Raw genomic sequence first — 19,507 nt, 5'->3', positions numbered from 1 at the left:
AGCTCCACCCAAGCCTTCTTCACTGTCCCTTCAGTGGTGCGTTTTTATTGTCCCTGTGGTTGGACTGGGGAGTGTGTCTAGCCTGTGGATACCCCAAATGTCCAGAAATTCACTTTCCTCTCCCAGGAGGAATTCTGGGCTGTTTTTAGCCCCTGATTGGTGCTAAGAGTGATTTTAAGGTAACAGAGCTACATGAGGTGTGCTGGTTTGTCCTCTAGGTTCCCTGCCAGAGGCCTGCACTCACCCCGGCCCACTGCAGCCCAGCAGAGTCGGCCGTCACCGGAGAATGCGGACGCTGGCAGCTTCCTGGGGCTGTCGCTTTGCACAAAGGTAGGCCCACAGCCTGCTCCACTCAGGTGTAGCCCTTATGCATGGATCAAGGAGGAAGTTTGGAGTTTTCTTTTTAGGTGAAATAATGGAATTGTGGTTATGTTTGTTTGTTTTTACTTTTTCTTTTTTCAAGTCTCGTAGAAAAACATACACGGATGAAATGACGTGATATCTGGGATTTGGTGCAAAACAAGAGGAAGTGGGAGGTTGAGATGAAGCAAGGTTGGCCATGGATTAATTGTGAAGCCAGGTGATGGGTACATGGGGGTGTGTTACACACTTCCGTCTGCATCTGCATATGTTTACATTTTCCGTAAGTTCCAAAGAGAGAGCCTTAGGAGTCTGACCAGCTTGGGTTTCGGCCTTAGCCCTGGTGCTCCTGTTTGCAAGACTTGAGACCAGAAGTGTCCCGTTTCCTCATCTACAAAATGGGGCAAAACACAGCTGCCTCAAAGATTGCCGGGGGAAGTTTTCAATGAAAGAATACACAGAAAGCACTTAGTCTGGGTCCTGGCCCCTAATCAGTCCCAGTCACTCCTGTTCTGGCTGGGAGTCTGGGCCAGTTCACCCCGGCTGACCATTTGGAGTGAGGAGGGGGCTTACAGGAGAGTGCCTGGGGGTGTCCACCTCCCTCTGGTGGATGCACAGCCTCTGCCTCTGATTAAAGCACTTTTGGCTCCACCTACATCTTTGATTGGTTGGACCTTTCTTGGTAATAGTTTGGAGCTAGAATCAAAAGCCAGGTTCCTGGGTACAATTTCTGCTAAAATATTGGGTTGTGGAAGCACTTACTTAGTTATTTCCTTTTAAACATTTTCTTTTGAAATAACTATAGATTCACAGTGAGTTGCCAGAAATGCGCTGGGAGGTCCCACGTACCTTTCACCCAGTGTCCCCCAGTGGTCACACATCTCTGGTGTATCTGTAACACAGTGTCATGACCAGCAAAGTGACTGGTACAACCCAGGGAGCTTACTCAGATTTCACCAGTTTTACCTGCACCCATTTGTGTGTATGAGGGTGTGTGTGTGTGTGTGTGTGTGTGTGTGTGTGTGTGTGTTCAGTTCTGAGCAGTTTTACACACATGTAGAGCCATGTAACTACCACCACAGTCAAAATACAGAACTACCTATCACCACCAAGGAGTTCCCTCAAAGGAAGCATTTGTTTTTCAAAACAGAAATAGCTTTTTTCCTTCTGATTTAAAAAAAGAGAGAAATTATACACAGAAGAGTGTCAGGAAGGAAGTTTGCCACAGTATCATCAGCAACTTTACTTTATACTTTGTACTTTTTTTTTTAACATCATCTGAGTTTTGTTTTTATAATAAGCATGTATCATTGTAAAAAACCAACAAAGCTATTGTGAAATCTGTCACCCAGATACCCCACCACGTGGTTCTTTAGTGAACATCTCTCAGGCCTCTTCCTGGGTTGGTTTGCCCGCCCTTCTCTCTGATTTGCTCCTTCTCAGGAAACATTTTCTGGAGGAGCTGCTGCTCTGATGGCCTCCTCTAGTATTGTGGTGTTGAAGGATTCTTCTCTAAGTGGGGTTTCTCATAGGAAGTGAGATAAGTGGCCTGTGGGGCACCTGGCTTCTCAGAAGCTCTTGAGAAGAGTGGTCTTGCTTGCTTAGAGAAGACTGAGGTCAACATCTGCTTCTTGCCTTTCTACTTGGTTTTGAGATCCAGCCTCTCCACCCAGTCCTCTGCTGCCACCTTGGGTAGAGTAGTCTCCCAGTCATGGGTCTGGTCTCTTTTAATAAAAGTACCACGGTTTTAGATTCCTTGACATGCAGCTTCCCCAGTGTAGGCAGGACCCTTGCATCTTCCCTGTCGACACTTTTTTTTTTTTTTTTGGTGGTACGCGGGCCTCTCACCGTTGTGGCCTCTCCCGCTGCGGAGCACAGGCTCCAGACGCGCAGGCTCGGCGGCCATGGCTCACGGGCCCAGCCGCTCCGCGGCATGTGGGATCTTCCCGGACCGGGGCACGAACCCGCGTCCCCTGCATCGGCAGCCGGACTCTCAACCACTGCGCCACCAGGGAAGCCCCGGAAGACACTTTTAATCATCACACCCAGCACTTGAATCCTAATCATCATCCCAGCACCTGCTTTCCCTGTGCCAGCCCTGTGCCAGCCCTGTGCCAGGCGTTTGACGTGTATTATCTTCATGAGTCCTCTGAGCAACCCATCAGGGTGGGTGTTATCTCCCTCCCCAGTTCTCAGGCAAGGAGGGTGAGGCTCAGAGAAGTTAAGTAGCTTCCCTGGGTCGCCAGCTGGTATGTGGCAGAGCTGGGACTACAGACCAAAGTGTGCACTTCACCACGAGCCTCCCCTGCCTCTGGCCAGCGGCGGCTGCCGTTAACCCAGGATTCCTTGTGTTTTCTTGTAGGTAAGCCCAGGCCAGCATGGGGGACTCCAGGGACCTTTGCCCTCATCTTGACTCTATAGGGGAGGTGACCAAAGAGGACTTGCTGCTCAAATCCAAGGTAAAGGGTCAGATCTTACGGGACTGAGGCCCACAGCCAGGGCCACCACATTCCTGGGGTACAGACATTTCTGAAGCAGCGGAAGAACTGGCCCCTGACAGTCTCTGTCTGGCCTTTTCTGTAAATGGAAAAGCTGGCGACTGTTTCGGAGGCCTTCTGGGATCTGTGTCCTAACAGCCATTAGTTACCATGTAGACCAGTCCATGTGGGAACACTGATGCTCTGTCCATTAGTGGTTGGAGCAGGTGCAAGGCAGGGAATGAGTCAGACTCTGAGAGTCCACGGGCATTTTTGCGCACGTGACCTGTGAAGGGCCCAGGGAGCCTCAAAGAGAGAAGGTGGGCCTCTTTGAATAGGGAAGATGTGTTGTCTGTTTGTTAAGTTAAATTTTTTAAATAGGTAACATGTGGTTCAAAAATGAAACAATGTAAGAAGAAAAGTGTCAAGAAGTACCCCCCCCACCACCTGCCCTGTGCCCATCTTCTCCATTCCACCCTCATGTAACCAGGGACATTAGTTGCTTTTGTATCTTTTCAGAGTTTCTTTATGGGAATACTTCTTTTTCATTTTCCCCTTTATTACATAAAAGGTAGTGTACCGTAGCTATTTTTGTAACGTACCTTATTCACAGGGCAGTATATCTTGGAGCTCTTTGGCCTCGGCACATAGATCTCATGGTTTATCTTGAAGTTGCATCATATTCGTTGTGTGGACTCCATAGCTGATCCTCTGTGGGTGGACATCTGGGCCCTTTGCAGCCTTCTGCCAATACAGTGTTGTTGTGTTCAGGGGAAGAGCCATGTGTAGGGGTCATTCCCAGAAGTGGGGGTGGGTCAGATTCCTAGACATATTTCCTTGTCTTCTTTCCAGAAACCTAATGCTGGTCGTTCAGCCTCCCTGCACCAGCAGGTTCTGGGTGGCTTTTGGCCTGAGCTGGTTTAGTCTGGGTCCGCATGAGGGCGCGATTCTTCAAAGTACCCATGGCTTCTTTCGAAGTAGTTTCACTGGCTGTTACTGAACCAAGTTTGTTTGCCCAGCATGCATCAAGCCAAACACTGAGACACCGAGGTTTGCAGCAGAGAAAGGATTTTTTCACAAGGCAGCCAAGCGAGGAGATGAGAGAACAAGTCTCAGGTCCACCTCCCCAAAGGCGAGGGGCTTGGGGTATTTATGGGTTAAAGAAGCAGGGTGGTCTTAGGTGTGGGGAAAGGTAATCGGTGTTCTGCGCAGGTGTATCTGAGTTACATCCTTCTTCCTGGGATGTGTGTTCAAAAATGGAGGCGCCTAGCATGATCTGAGGGTGGAGCTTTTGGCCCTCTGATGACAAAAGGTCATTCATCGGACACCTCTGTAGGCCCAGTTTTAGGTCAGTGGTCCCAACCAGTCTAAGCCAGCTCAAACTGGACAAGAGCTGACACCAAGTTTCTGAAAAACAGCTTAAGCCCCTATTCCTATAGTGGCCCATACATCAGAGCTGTTAGAGCTGTTACCTATAGGGGTTGTTAAGGAGTCTTGTGATATATAGGCTACACGAAGCTTGGAGGGTATGCAATTTGAGAAAAATAATTAAGACAAGCTTGCTCAGTGAAGGCAGGCTCAAAGCAGAGGGGCTTTTTAAGGAGCTGTTTCCTTAGCTGCTATTCCTGTAAGACAAGTTCAATTTCTGTTAATCACCAATTTCTGTTAACCCTAAGGGGCACGGTTTCAGTGTGGTCAGGAGGAGGGGCAGAGCAAGGCTCTGGTGCATTTGCACGGTCTAATGCTGGGTCTCTTCCTGAGTCTGCACAAAGGAATAAGTGAGACAAACTGAGAGGATTTCTCAGGGAATCTGAGAGCAGGGAGGAGATAAACGAGGTGGGAAGAAGGAGGCAGAACGTGGAAAGACTGGGCTGGGACGTGGCAGCCTTTTGGAAATCTACAAAATGAAACCAATATTGTTTTAAAATACGCAGAAGGGGCTTCCCTGGTGGCGCAGTGGTTAAGAATCCGCCTGCCAATGCAGGGAACACGGGTTCGAGCCCTGATCCGGGAAGATCCCACGTGCCGCGGAGCAACTAAGCCCATGTGCCACAACTACTGACCCTGTGCTCTAGAGCCCGCAAGCCACAACTGCTGAGCCCACATGCCACAACTACTGAAGCCTGCATGCCCAACGCAGCCATAAATAAATAAATAATAAACAAACAAATAAATAAAATTTATAAAACAAAATAAAATACCCAGGAGGGGCAAGGATTGAACAGGTAGCTCAAAATGGAGGAAATGCAAATGGCTGAGAAACTCTTGAAAAAACATGCCTGACTTCCCTGATGGTTAAGGATTTTGCCAGAGAAAGCAACATGACACCATTTTCAGATGGGCAAAGCAGAAGCTGCTCTCACTCAGAGCTGACAAAGGGAGGGAGGTAGACCAGGCGTGGTAGTGGGGTTAGGCATTACTGTGACTTTAGGGGTGCAATGCCACCTCTGGGAGTTTATCTAGTAGAAGTGTAGTAACAGTTACAAATACAGCAGTATTTATTGAGCATTATTTGTAAAAGGAAAATACTGGTGGCAGTCTGCATATTCATCAAGAAGGGAATGGGGCTTCCCTGGTGGCGCAGTGGTTGGGAGTCTGCCTGCCGATGCAGGGGACACGGGTTCGTGCCCCGGTCCGGGAAGATCCCACATGCCGCGGAGCGGCTGGGCCCGTGAGCCATGGCCACTGAGCCTGCGCGTCCGGAGCCTGTGCTGCGCAACGGGAGAGGCCACGACAGTGAGAGGCCCGCGTACCGCCAAAAAAAAAAAAAAAAAAGAAGGGAATGAGTGAACAGATTGTGGTGTCTGTGCCCACAGTGTGTGCCACCATGCACTTACTGCAAAGAATGAGACGTGGTCTCTGTGTACAGACTAGAAGGATGACCACAAATAGGTGACAAAAGCCTGTTACCGAAAAATTTGTATAGAGTATGATCTTATTTTTACTAGAAATCACCCCCCCATCTATGCATATATGTTTATATAAGAAGAAGATATGGAGGGATATACTTCAAATTATTACAGCATATATGTATTACATATAATATACTACACGTTATATACAGAATATATGTACTGCATATAATATACTACACGTTATATACAGAATATATGTATTGCATATAATATACTACACGTTATATACAGAATATATGTATTGCATATAATATACTACACGTTATATACAGAATATATGTATTGCATATAATATACTACACGTTATATACAGAATATATGTATTGCATATAATATACTACACGTTATATACAGAATATATGTATTGCATATAATATACTACACGTTATATACAGAATATATGTGTTGCATATAATATACTACACGTTATATACAGAATATATGTGTTGCATATAATATACTACACATTATATACAGAATATATGTACTGCATATAATATACTACACGTTATATACAGAATATATGTGTTGCATATAATCTACTACACATTATATACAGAATATATGTGTTGCATATAATATACTACATATTATATACAGAATATATGTACTGCATATAATATACTACACGTTATATACAGCATATATGTATTGCATATAATATACTACATGTTATATACAGAATATATGTACTGCATATAATATACTACACGTTATATACAGTGTATGTGTATCATTTAAATTGTTAAACATACAATACTTTTATCATTCAAATGACTGAAATGAGAAAAAAAAAAAAACTTGGGAAGATGGGAGTGAACTGTGAAATCAGAAAATCACAAAAGAGATGACGGATTTGGAAAGGTCAAGAGCTGTGACTTTGAGTCCACTAAGCAGACTGATCTCTAGCCAGCCGTAGCATCCTTAGCAAGAGATCCTAAATCACAGATTGCAAACCTCTGCCCTGTTGTATGGGATGAGCTGTGTCACCTCCACCCTAGTGAGAGTCCCACATTCAGGCTCTTTACAAACAGCCAAAATCTGGGCTTAGTGAGACGAAGAAGTTCCCATGGAGGCCTGGGGGTCGACGTGGTCACCCTTGGGAGGAAACTGGGAAGTTTGATGACCGCGGCTCCTCAGCTTCCGCTTCCGACTCTGCTCTGTAGGGTCATGACCTCTCTGAGCCTCAGTTTCTCATCTTATGAAGGGAATCTTGATGGGACCTGCTGCACAGACTGTGGTGGGGATTACATGAGCAAGGTGTAAAAAACTTAGCTGGTTGCTTGGACTGTTGTGATCCGTCACCAGAGGTCAGCTCTCACTCTGATGAAGTACTCTGTAACTGCTACCAGCGCTTAGAGTTCATCTCACAACTGGCAGAGACATGCTGAGTATTGTGGAGGCTCAGTTGGGAATTGCTGTTCTAGACAGGCACAGACAAAATTACTTAGGACAGTTTAAATTATAACAAAGAGACCCTGAGATACGGTGGCTTAAATGAGATAGAAGTTTACTTTTCTCTCACTGAACAGTCCAGACGTAGGTAGCACTGGTAGAGTGGCTCTGCCATTCTCAACACATGGCTTTCATCTCCAGGTCCAAAGTGGTTGCTTCACTTCCTGCCATCACATCTGCATTCCAGCCAATGGAAAAAGGAGAAAGAGCAAGGGTTATGCAAAACTCAGAAGTGGCACATGTCGCTTTTTGCTGTCATACTGTTGACTAGAACAGAGCCCCATGATCCCGGCGGGGGCTGGGACACATAGTCTGCAGCTGGCTGGCCATGTGCTCAGCCTGAATTCATGGATTCTTTTATTAAAGCAGGGAGGAGAGAGATTGGTAGACAAGAAGCAGGCTTTGTCATCCAGACCACCAGAAACCTAGGTGTTTTCTGTGGTCAACAAATATATTATCTCCTGATTTGTACCAGGCTGTCTGTGAAGTCGCAGGGGTAGGTAAAACAGACCATCCTTTCGTGGAGCCCATAGCCTAGGTGGGGGGAAAGGCTTAAATAAATAAATGCAACGCAGGAAGAGTAGAAGGTGTGTTGAGGGAGCATATTATGGTGTCAGTTTATTTAGGCTTTAAATGATTGTATTGAAAATGTTTTTACAGGCACATGATAAAACAAAATTCAAACATTAAAATTTAAAGGGCCCCTGTGGGCCAGCGAGGGCCTTTCTGAGGCAAAGCCTCTAAGCTGAGACCTTCAGGTGCGTCCGTCAGTGCACATCCAACAGGCCACTCACACCCTTCTCTACCTCTCTCTCCTCACCTCACACAGGGTACCTGTCAGTCATGCGGTGTTTCCGGACCCAACCTGTGGGCCTGTCTCCAGGTATAGTACCCTTGCAGATGTCTGGGGTGGGGAGCTGGGTCCAGACTCTGGGGTGGGAACATCCGTCCCCCATGGGCACGGCTGGGAACCTTGGGCAGGGACACAGGGCATGGATGTCTCGGGTGTGGTGCCCAAGCCCAAGCCAAGAGGGCCCCAGAGTGTGTGAGCCCCCGGCCTGGCTGCACTGGCAGCCATTAAAGATGCCAAGAGGAGAAAGCAAGTTGGAGAAGACTCTGGACTGAATGATCCCATCAGCATTAAAGGCAAAGTTCTGTCCTTGTGCGCGCGCGCGCATGTGTGTGTGTGTGAGAGAGAGAGAGAGAGAGAGAGAGAGATGCTGTAGCATCTTGGCTCTGAGCCCTGGCCCAGGCCTTTGTTTCCCCGTCTGTAAAGTAGAGGCCACAACACTGATAACTGCCCCCTCCTTGCAGACCCACCTTACGGTAGCATTTGAAGAGATGATGCCTGTGATGGTCTTAACAGGTTGTGTGGCCGGTAGACAGTGTCCAGGAAAATCTGGTCATGATTATTACTGCTTACCAAAAAGAGTAACGGTAGATGTATCAACACCTGACAGTTTTCTCTGGGGGGTAGAATTATGGGTAATTCATTTTTCTTTGTAACTTTGTAGTGTTTTCCAATTTTTCTACAAGTATGTATTGCATTTTATAGTCATACTGAAAATGGCTGTTACTTAAAATTTCTTTGAAAACAAATACAAGGAGGAACAAAAAAGCCCACAGGGGTGAAAATACCATAGTTCAAGTCTGTCTTTTCAGAAGACTTAGGACCCCCCACGGGGCTTTGGCCTCCTCCTTTGGGACCTATTGCTCAGTGTAAAACACACTGCAAGACACCGTCTGGGCCCCCAGGGGACAGCAAGAAGTGCGAGGCGTGGTCTTACCTCCTGGGAGCCCACAGGCCCCCCAGAGAGATAGAGACGGACCTGATGCAGAAATTGGCACATCCTTTATGATGCAGCCCAAAGGTCGTTTCCTTGAAAGGTCCTCACCAGCCTGTGCAGTGTTGACCACAGCTGGAAATGACACCAAAGCACTCCTACGGAGAAGCAGGCCGATCGCTGGGGCGGAGGCCCGCAGAGGAGAGACACTTGAGCTGGACCTTGGGCGCTGGGTGGATTTGGGAGAGGAGAGCACAAGGCCAGAGGCAGGTCACCGGGGACACTGAGGGGCATGGGGTCCGCACCGGGCCCCATCCGCCTCTGCCCGATTCAGTGTTCCCCGTTAGAAAGTGGCCGTGAGGCCCAGTCTCCCCACCCAAAGTGTGAGTCCCGATAACTGGCCCCTCAGGAGGTGGGGTTTTGGTGAAAAAGGGACGAGTGGAGGGGGAGAGGGTCTGGGCGCCAAGCAGCCGGGCCTCAGCTTTGCCCAGATCTGGCTGCGACCCTGCCTGCCTTCTTGCAGGAGAGCAGCAGCGGGGCACACTGCCCGTCTCGCTCAGAGGCGGGGGCGGCTGTGTGGTGGCCATAGCTGCCCAGCGCGGACCCTGGCTGTGCAAACCTGTGTTCCTGCAGGGCGGCAGGGCCTCAGTGCCTGCGGATCCTGCTGGGTGGAGACGGGCACTGGCTCGCTGTGCTGGCAGCATCCTCTTAGCCGCCCCATCCTTCCGTGCTCCTTCCTCTCCTCCCCCCTCCCCAGGTCGCCTGCTCCTACGTCGGCTGCGGAGAATCCTTTGCTGACCACAGCACCATCCATGCGCAGGTGAGCGTGGTGGCCGGGAGCATGCGCGCTGCGGTCCGACAGCCCAGAGTTCAAAGCCCAGCTTCGCCGCCCCCAGCGCCATCTACCGCTCTGGGCGTCAGTGGTTATATGTGTAAAATGGGAAGAATCACGGCGACGAAGCAAGAGAGAATGCCGCTGCAGCCCCTGGTGCTCCTGGCCTGCGGGGGGAGCGGATCCTGAGCTTCTAGGCCTCTGACCCGATGGGGCTTTTTCCTGAGGCCGGAGAGCTCACGCAGCCCTGAGGCAGGCCTGGGGCACCCATTAGGCCACTGTATCCTTCTGATTTTGCACCTTGCCCTCTAGGCCAAAAAGCACAACCTGACAGTGAACCTGACCACGTTCCGGGTGTGGTGCTACGCCTGTGAGAAGGAGGTGTTCCTGGAGCCTCGGCTGGCGGCCCAGCCGCCAGGCCCCTCACCCAAGTTCTCAGAGCAGGTGAGCGGGTGCGGGCGCCAGCCGAGGAGACGCCCAGGAGGGCAGGGCGGTGGGTCCCCGACGGCGTCTGTTCCTGCTCAGCATTGCCAGCTGGCTTTGAGGAGCTCGTGTCAGCGAACGCCCGCTGAGCCCCAGCCCTGTGTCAGGGCCCGGCAACACGGAGGTGCCTGGAACGAGGGCGGCCCTCCCGCAGGGAGTTTGTAGGCCTCGGGTGAGTCCAGGGCCGTGGGGCGGGGCACACCCTCCCTGGCCTGTGGAGAGCCCCTGGTGATGGTCCTGCACCCACCTCTCTGGGGGAAACGCCCGGAAACCTCCCACCCCCCAACCAGGCAAGGCACACGCAGGGCGCCGAGCAGCCCTTAAAGGAGGCAGGCAGGTGAGCCCAGCCTGGAGCTGGCCTCAGGGAGCAGTCAGAGAGCTGGCCCTGGAGCCCCGGGAGGCCAGGCGCGTGTGTGTGTGTGCGTGTGCGTGTGTAGGCCAGGCGTGTGTGTGTGTGTAGGCCAGGCATGTCTGTGTGTGTGTGTATGTAGGCCAGGCGTGTCTGCGTGTGTGTGTAGGCCAGGCATGTCTGCATGCATGCGTGTGTGTGTGTGTGTGTGTGTGTGTAGGCCAGGCGTGTCTCTGTGTGTGCATGCATGTGTGTGTGTGTATGTAGGCCAGGCGTGTTTGTGTGTGTGTAGACCAGGCATGTCTCTGTGTGTGCATGCATGTGTGTGTATGTGTGTGTGTGGGCTAGGCGTGTCTGCGTGCGTGTGTGTATAGGCCAGGCATGTCTTTGTGTGTGCATGCATGTGTGTGTGTGTGTGGAGGCCAGGCGTGTCTGCGTGCGTGTGTGTGTGTGTGTGTGGAGGCCAGGCGTGTTTGCGTGCGTGTGTGTGTGCGTGCAGTGCTGTCTTCTCCACGTTGGACAGCGACCATCACATAATGGGTGCTTGATGAGTGTATATAGAATACGTTTGTGGACATGGTAGATATTTATGATTTTTTACAAAAAAGGCTCTGAAGAAGTATATACAAATCCTGTTTTGAGGGTGTATGTGTATTAACAGTTAAAACGCTACATAAATAAGATAGACTATCAACAGTGGTTGTCTCAGGAAAGTTGGATTGCCTGTTGTTTTTTCTGTGTTTCTGTTTTTTCCCAAATTTATATAAATAAATTAAACTATTACTACTCATTATTGTAAGTAAAACACAAGTCACGGAGTTCCCAGGGCAAGGCCACCAATGCCCTCTCCTTCCACGGCGTCCTCTGCTCAGATGGGCTGGCTCAGTGCAGGCTGGGGGCCTGGGCTTCTCCCCCTACCCTGAACCCCAGCAGGGGAGGCACACGGGCCCCTGACCCCAACCCCTCTCCCTCCTCAGCCCCCTAGTTTTCCTCACTCTGGTTCTCGAACACAGGACTCTGCGCCGCCCTCCCACCCTCTGAAAGCTGTCCCCATTGCTGTGGCTGACGAAGGAGAGTCCGAGTCGGAGGACGATGACCTCAAACCGCGAGGTAACGGCCCCACGCACTGCGCTGCCTGGGCAGGGCGGGGTGGCCTGTGGGGCATGAGGGCTTCCCTGGGGCGCCAGCCGCCGCCCTCAGCCCTGTACAGCCATGTATCCCTGGACGGGCCGGCCCGTCTGCACCCAGGCCACTGCCCCTGCTCGGTGCTGATGGTGGGCTGGGCTGGGTGGACGGCGGAGGGGTCCGTAGGTTCCGTACACTGCGGTAACCAGAGCTGCTGGGAGTGGGACCACGTCAGCAGACTCAGCAGGTTTCCGGGGTGGGTCCTGGGGACTCAGAACCATCCTCTATGGGTTCCTGCCGTGTCGAGATGCTCACCTTCCCCTTCCTCTGTGTGCGCTGGTCTCCCAGGCCTCACGGGCATGAAGAACCTTGGCAACTCCTGCTACATGAACGCGGCCCTGCAGGCCCTGTCCAATTGGTAGGTTGCGCCTCATCTGGGAGTTGGGGCCCCCAGGCCGGGTTCTGTGTTGCCCACAGAAGCCTGTGTGTGGATACACATCAAAGTGCCCCAAGCCACACATGCCCTCTGACCCAGCAATCCCTCCTGTTGGAATTGATCCTAAGGAGGTACCCTGAGATGTTGAGAAAGCTGTCTGTGCAGTGAGGTTCAGCATTCTGCCGTTTACTGGAAACAACTTAAAGGTCGATAAAATCGTAAATTTATTGTAGGGCAGCCTTACAGTGAGTTCAGGAAAAAATGGTGCAGGACAATGTTTATTAAAAAGAGGAGGAGTTCAGAATATGCTAAGTAGGAAAAAGGAGGTTATAAACCTTTGTTTGGTGCAATCCCATTTTGGAGAGAAAATATTATTTTCCATCTAGGATAGGGTGTCCACTCCCTGAGGCTGGGACATCTCCTATTCCTGGCACTCAGGGTCTCCCACCTAGCAGGGGTTCAATGTGTGTGTGTGTGTTTGTGTGTGTGTGTGTGTGTGTGTACGTGTGAGAGAGAAGGAGGGAGGGATGGGGGATACGCATACATAGAAAAGTCTAGAAGGACATGCCCCCAGATCTACAGAGTAGCTATCCTCACGTAGTAGGATTAAGGTCAGTTATTATTGTTTGCTTAGTATTTTTAAGTTTTTCTACAGTAAATGAGTATTTCTTATGTAATAAGATAACAAAAACAAAGAAAAGGGGAGTGGGGGAGATGCTTTTGGGCTCAGGAAGGTTTCCAGGAAGGGGCTGACGGGAGGACAGGCAGTGGTTCCTCTCGTTCACACAACAGTCTTTAAAGAAAGACCCTATTTCCAAACACAATCACATTCTAAGGTACGGGGGTTAGGACTTCAGTGTATGAATTTTTTTTTGTTTTTAATTTTTTTTTTATTTATTTTTGGCTGCTTTGGGGTCTTCGTGGCTGCATGCGGGCTTTCTCTAGTTGCGGTGAGCGGGGGCCGCTCTTGGTTGTGGTGCGCAGGCTCCTCATTGCGGTGGCCTCTCGTTGTGGAGCACGGGCTCTAGGCGCGTGGGCTTCAGGAGTTGTGGCACGTGGGCTCTAGAGCGCAGGCTCGGTAGTTGTGGTGCACGGGCTTAGTTGCTCCACGGCATGTGGGATCTTCCCTCACTAGGGCTCGAACCCATCTCCCCTGCATTGGCAGGCGGATTCTCAACCACTGCGCCATCAGGAAGCCCTCAGTGTATGAATTTGGGGGGATACAATTCAGCCCACAATAGGTGGTGTCCTTCAATGCCTTCTGCAGGCATTTCTGGCTCCAGGGGCCACAGTGCATCCCACATAAGATGCTTTTGCTTCTCCACCCGGCTCTTTGTAAACAACGCCACGCTCCCCTTCTTTTCTCTTCTGACCTGGCTCCCTGCCCCGTCCCCCAGCCCCCCACTGACGCAGTTCTTCTTGGAGTGTGGAGGCCTGGTGCGTACAGACAAGAAGCCAGCCCTGTGCAAAAGTTACCAGAAGCTGGTCTCTGAGGTCTGGCACCGGAAACGGTGAGTTGACCAAGTCCCTAACCTGGGGCAGGGGTGTGGGGGTGGGTTTTCTGTCGGCCCCTTGAGAGAGCACTTCCTGTGCCTTCAGCCTCTCGCCATCACTTGCTGTGTTTTACCCTGTGCAATGCTTACATCGGCCCTTCGAGCTGTAGGTCATAGCCAACTCTGTTTCGCAAATTGGGGAACTGAGGCTCAGAAGATTTAAGGATCTCGCTCAAGATGGCACGCCTTGTGAGAGGCGGGGCTAGAATTTGGGCCTGGCGCGGCTTGAAGACGGCAGCATTATGCAGCGCGTGCTGAGGCCCAGAGTTGTGTGGCGACCACCCCTAGGTCCCAGCCACATCTGTACATGTAGGAAAGGATTTCAGAGGTGGCTGGCACTGACGCTCAGGGGCTTTAGCTCAGTGAAAAAGGACTTTAAAGACCAGAAGCCTGGGTTAGATCTGTTTCTCCAGGAAAAGTTAAAATTGGGACTAATTTCAAGTGAGTGCTGGGAATTCCCTGGCAGTCCAGTGGTTAGGACTTTCACTGCTGTGATCCGGGTTCAATCCCTGGTCGGGGAACTAAGATCCTGCAAGCTGCGTGGTGCGGCCAAAAAAACCCAAAACAAAACAAAACAACAACAACAAAACAAACTGTGAGTGCATAGAAACATGTTAAGTGTAAAAGCAGATTATTAAACAGTGTGATGCAGCATAATTCCAATTTTAAGAAGCCACCTTTAAGTGTTTACCTGCATGTAATTTTGTATATGCATCTGTATTTTCATGGAAAAATCTGGAAATCTTAATGGTAGTTATCTCTGGGTGGGGCTGTTAGTGTTGATGATTCTTTGTTGTACTTTTCTGAGATTTTCTGTTTTTCAATCATGCACATGTATTTTTTTTTTAAAGCAGCTGTCATTTTTATTTATTTTTATTTATTTATTTAGCCACGCCACGCCACGTGCGGGATCTTAGTTCCCCGACCAGGGTTTAGACCCACGCGCCCTGCAGTGGAAGCGCACAGTCTTAACCACTGGACCACCAGGGAAGTCCCCATGTATTACTTTTGAAATTAGAAAACCACGATAAATATTTTATAATGAGAACAGTTTTAGGGTAGCTTGTCGTGGGCTGGTGGGACACGATGCCCTCCCAGTCAGGAGCCTTCTGCCTCACTGAACCATGACTTGACGTTTTCCTTCTTGACCTTAGAGATGTGCAAACCTGCTGGGGCTGCCGGCCGGGTTAGCACCTCCCAAAGTTGTAGTAAACGCATCCCTGAGTCTGATCTGGCTGTACTGGCTGCCTGGCTGCCCTCATGGGCTTGAGCAGCTCAGAGCAGGCCACCTGTACTAATGGGTCTGGTCTTCCTACAGCCCCAGCTACGTGGTTCCCACCAGCCTGTCCCATGGGATCAAGTTGGTCAACCCGATGTTCCGAGGCTATGCCCAGCAGGTAGGCCGTCCGGCCCCCCGGGGGACACACCCAGGGCTGTAACTTACCAGGCCTGGCTTTGAAGCCAAGACCAGTGTGGAAATCGGCAGCAGCAGCTCTGCTTTGCCAGGCAGGGCTCCTGGATCAGACCTGCTGCCTGAGCCCTTCACCTGTGTGGGGACGTGGGGGCCTCCCGGCAACCTGGTGTTCTCCCCACTCAACAGACGGGGAGACTGAGGCTCAGCGGCCAAGTCCTCACCCACTTACCACGTACCAGTTACACAGCTGGTACGTGGCAGAGGGGAAAGTTGACCTCGGACAGCCTTATCTCCAGGCGTGTGGCACCTCAGCACTCACCCAAATCGGCACGTGGCCTCTTGTTCCCCAAGTCGCAGGCAGGATTTCACTTTTATTAAAGTAAACATCTTGATGACAAGTTTTTGTAAATCTAGAGAACCCCTCTGAACCCAGTGATGCCTTTCTATGGCGTAAAATCATGGGCCCAAGATGAAGCAGAACGCAGCCACACACCTCCCCCTGCCCCAGGCGGACGGTCAAGTGGTCCAAGTCCTGCCCCAGAGTGGGGTTTCGCTGCTGGCCTGAACCTGTTTGCACTGCCGATGCTGCTGCCTGTGGGGGGGGCCCAGGAACAGAGCAGCGGTCACCGAGGGATGCCCTTGGCCCCCCTCCTTCGGCCCCCACTCTCCCCAGGGTGAGGGCTGCTGGGCCCTTCTCGGCTCACACCCTCAGTTGGTTGAACACTTGGCCTCTGCCTGAGAAGCCCAGCGTTGCCTCCACACCGCCCTTTCTGGGGGGTGATAACACCCACGGTGATCAGAATCCACCATGCACCATTTATTAAGTGGTCAGGACCTGCCACATAAGGTCAGCCCTGTTTCTACTCACAGAGCTCTCACGAAGTGGGCCCCGTCATCACCTTCACGTTATAGGTAAGGAGCTGAGGCTCAGAGAGGTTCTACAAGTGGCTCAGGTCACACAGTGCACAGCGGCAGGGACGGGATTTAGGCTTACCTGAGCCATCCCTCACCGCAGCGCTGCCCTCCCTGTACAAGGACCCCTGCTGGCCCTCAGGCTCTCGGTGAGGACACCGGGGAGGAGGGCTGCTCAGCTGCTGCCCAACATCCACTTGACTCCAAAGCATCCCTTTCTGTGGATCTTGGACGTAGCACAGGGGACGTGTCTGAGTCTGAAACATACAGGTAGCTGTAGGCCTCTCTTAATGGCCAGAGGATGCTGTCATGCTTCCACGTGGCTTGAGATTTTAGCAACGAACACAGGGTACTTTTGTTAAAAGGAAGAAGCAGAAAGAAAAGTAGATGACGTATTGAGGGCCTGTTTCTTAAAAGGACCTTTCAGTGTCCCTGACGCACAGGACACACGTCTCCTACCCCCTCCCTGATGCTCGATGGAATCCAACCAGAGCCCTCTCCTCCCTCTGCTAGAATTGAGAAAACGAGGCCCTTCTCTCCATATCGGTGACCTGAGGCTTTGGGTGCTTGGCTGGGTCTGGCCACTGTGTGGTCCCCACCTCGTTGGGCAGGAGTTGGGCTCGGGAGCTGCTTCTGACATCCAGGGCAGGTACTGTGAGGGACAGGACTGGACTTTGAACCCAGTGGCCCCACACAGCACCAAGTGTCCCCAGCTGTCAGAGGCCGGCCACCGTCATCTTCTGACCTTTTAAAGCGCCTCCTGTGTGCACTGCTCATGGCTGGGCCAGTGGGCAGGCTGGGCCAGAGGCCTCGCTGCCCTGGCTTCCTCTGGGTTATGACGTAGTCACAGTGTAGTCGGAATAACAGCGTCACTGCTGGGATTTGAGACCCGGCCAACCCGAAGAGGCACCTTAGTCCGAGTCATGCCCAGGCCTGCGGGAAGCCTGTTCTCCTGCACCAGTCTCAATGGCAGCAGAAGGCGTGGGCACGGGGGCTGGTGAAGGACTGGAAGGGCAGAGAGAACCAGAGGCAGGTCAAGGATGCAGGCAGCCTGGCCTGCTGGGCGGCATTGCTCCCTCCCTGTGGAACTCAGCTGAGCACTCACCTGCAGACGCACTCACAGTGTCACCTTTGTCCTACTCGGGCTCCCTGCCCACCATCACTGTCCCCTCCTTTAGGGAGCAAGGCGACTTTAATGGCTGAACGCGATATGTCCACTCTCTCCCATGCTGAGCTGGGAGCAGGGCTGCAGGCGATGGAGAGCAGGAGCTGGGTCAGGTGGACCTGGCTCACCACCTCTGCTCTGCCGCTTCACAGCGTGAGGCCTGGGAGGGGTCGGCCAGCCTCTCGAGGCTCAACGTCCTCCTCAGTAGGAGGGGGCTTAGGACAGTCGTGTTGAGGAGGCCACTGTGAAGGGTGCCCGTATGGGCCCCCCAGCATCCGTGTCGACGCCGCCCCTGGTTCCAGGACACCCAAGAGTTCCTGCGCTGCCTGATGGACCAGCTGCACGAGGAGCTCAAGGAGCCCGTGGTGGCCGCGGCGGCAGCGCTGACCGAGGCTCGGGACTCAGACTCGAGCGACACGGATGAGAAGCGGGAGGGCGACCGGAGCCCATCAGAGGACGAGTTCCTGTCCTGCGACTCCAGCAGCGACCGCGGTGAGGGCGACGGGCAGGGGCGCGGCGGGGGCGGCCCCCAGGCTGAGACGGAGCTGCTGGTCGCGGACGAGGCGGGCCGCGCCATCTCCGAGAAGGAGCGCATGAAGGACCGCAAGTTCTCGTGGGGCCAGCAGCGCACCAACTCGGAGCAGGTGGACGAGGACGCCGACGTGGACACTGCCATGGCCGCCCTGAACCAGCAGCCCACGGACACGCAGCCGCCGTCACCGCGGTCCACCAGCCCCTGCCGGACACCAGGTACCAGCCAAGCCCCTCGGGGCATCGCGGCCCCGTTTGTCCAGCTCCTGCTGGGGGGCAGAGCACCCACAGCCTGCTCAGCTCCGCCCCACCCTGGGGGCTCTCCCATGAGACCCGACTTACCGGTGAGAAATCGGCTAAATGATGTGTCCAGACTCACTTGGACTCAGAGCCCGCCTGAGCCCTCCGCTGGGAACGGGAAGGGTGTGGACAGCGCGTTCTGCGTGGGGCTGGGGGGCTGGGGTGGGCCCAGGACAGAGGAGGTGTGGTGGGTTCAGGCCTCAGTCCCCTTAGGAGGCGCTGGCAGGTCTTCCTGACCAGGCCCGGGGCTGGCTCGGCTGCCCTGCCCCAGCACGGTCCCCCCTTTGCCCCCAGAGCCGGACAATGAGGCCCACATGCGCAGCGCCTCTCGCCCCTGCAGCCCTGTCCACCTCCACGAGGGCCACACCAAGCTGGCCAGCAGCCCTCCTCGTGCGAGCCCCGTGAGGATGGGGCCGTCCTACGTGCTCAAGAAAGGTTCGGGGGAGCGGGCGGGCAGGGAAGGTGGGCCGGGCATCCCCGCGTGGAGTCGGGGCTGGGGTGGAAGCCGCACCCCTGGCTGCCGTTTTTGGGTTTGGAGTGCTCTTTACCAGGGGCTGGGCTGCCGCACTCCTCACGCAGTGTCTCTGAACCCTCTAACACGGCTGGGACACGAGTGGGGCCCCATCCCACAGACGCTGAGTGAGGCACCAGGAGGTGAAGAGACAGCCAGTCACATGACTCATACAGATTTGACTCCAAGTCCTAGCACCCACCCCTTGCCCCAGACAGGCCCGTGGGGGCTGGGCCTAGCCCTGTGCTGTGCCCCCAGCCCAGGTACCAAGCTCCGGCAGCCGGCGGCGGAAGGAGCAGCGCTACCGCAGCGTCATCTCAGACATCTTCGACGGCTCCATCCTCAGCCTCGTGCAGTGTCTCACCTGTGACCGGGTGGGCGCCCTGGGGGAGGGGAGGGACACACCGGGGTCCTCACGCAGCTTGGGGGTTGGGCGCTGGTTCTCTGCCTGGTGCCCCCTGCCTTTCTCTGGGGCTGGGCCCCGGTTGTGGGCCTCCCGTGTCCCGGGCGCGGGAGCAGGCTCTCTGCCCCACACCTGCCCTCTGGTGGCTGGGGTTTGGGTGCAAACTCTGGTTGGTCTGGGCAGGGCGGAACCCTGGGAAGTGGAGACCCAGGCTGACCTTCGACCCCACAGGTGTCCACCACGGTGGAGACATTCCAGGACCTGTCGCTGCCCATTCCTGGCAAGGAAGACCTGGCCAAGCTCCACTCGGCCATCTACCAGAATGTGCCAGCCAAGCCGGGTTCCTGTGGGGACAGCTCCACCGCCCAGGGCTGGCTGGCCTTTATCGTGGAGTATATCCGACGGTATGCCACCTTCCCGCCCGCTGGAGACACAAGACCACCCAGGCCTGGCCTTTCTGGAACTCGCAGGCTGACAGGCGACAGACCTTTAACAGCAAAGT

The 19,507-nt window shown here is 53.1% G+C and overlaps 1 protein-coding gene across 9 annotated transcripts in view; it reads left to right on the top strand.

Annotated features, from left to right (window-relative positions):
- Nucleotides 1–19,507, top strand: part of USP20 (ubiquitin specific peptidase 20) — a 48,850-nt gene that overhangs the window by 14,609 nt on the left and 14,734 nt on the right. For 4 of the 9 annotated variants that reach the window (XR_010944805.1, XM_067742955.1, XM_067742956.1 and 1 more), the window contains 13 exons: nucleotides 219–330; nucleotides 2,723–2,819; nucleotides 8,037–8,090; nucleotides 9,749–9,811; nucleotides 10,136–10,267; nucleotides 11,669–11,765; nucleotides 12,129–12,198; nucleotides 13,614–13,727; nucleotides 15,088–15,166; nucleotides 17,563–18,010; nucleotides 18,386–18,526; nucleotides 18,861–18,976; nucleotides 19,237–19,409. Coding sequence is in view for 8 of the 9 variants with exons in the window: in XM_067742955.1 (XP_067599056.1) it covers nucleotides 2,739–2,819; nucleotides 8,037–8,090; nucleotides 9,749–9,811; nucleotides 10,136–10,267; nucleotides 11,669–11,765; nucleotides 12,129–12,198; nucleotides 13,614–13,727; nucleotides 15,088–15,166; nucleotides 17,563–18,010; nucleotides 18,386–18,526; nucleotides 18,861–18,976; nucleotides 19,237–19,409 (1,568 nt within the window). In the remaining variant the exon portion in view is untranslated. Of the gene's footprint in view, nucleotides 1–218; nucleotides 331–463; nucleotides 553–576; nucleotides 2,527–2,722; nucleotides 2,820–8,036; nucleotides 8,091–9,748; nucleotides 9,812–10,135; nucleotides 10,268–11,668; nucleotides 11,766–12,128; nucleotides 12,199–13,613; nucleotides 13,728–15,087; nucleotides 15,167–17,562; nucleotides 18,011–18,385; nucleotides 18,527–18,860; nucleotides 18,977–19,236; nucleotides 19,410–19,507 lie in introns of those variants that run through there. The other 5 variants (XM_067742958.1, XM_067742959.1, XM_067742962.1 and 2 more) reach the window with 4 other exon arrangements.

The sequence above is a fragment of the Pseudorca crassidens genome, chromosome 7, assembly GCF_039906515.1.
Source record: "Pseudorca crassidens isolate mPseCra1 chromosome 7, mPseCra1.hap1, whole genome shotgun sequence".
In the NCBI taxonomy this organism is placed as follows: domain Eukaryota; kingdom Metazoa; phylum Chordata; class Mammalia; order Artiodactyla; family Delphinidae; genus Pseudorca; species Pseudorca crassidens.
The sequence above is the reverse complement of the archived record's forward strand: the minus strand, read 5'-3'. Positions and strand labels throughout refer to the sequence as shown.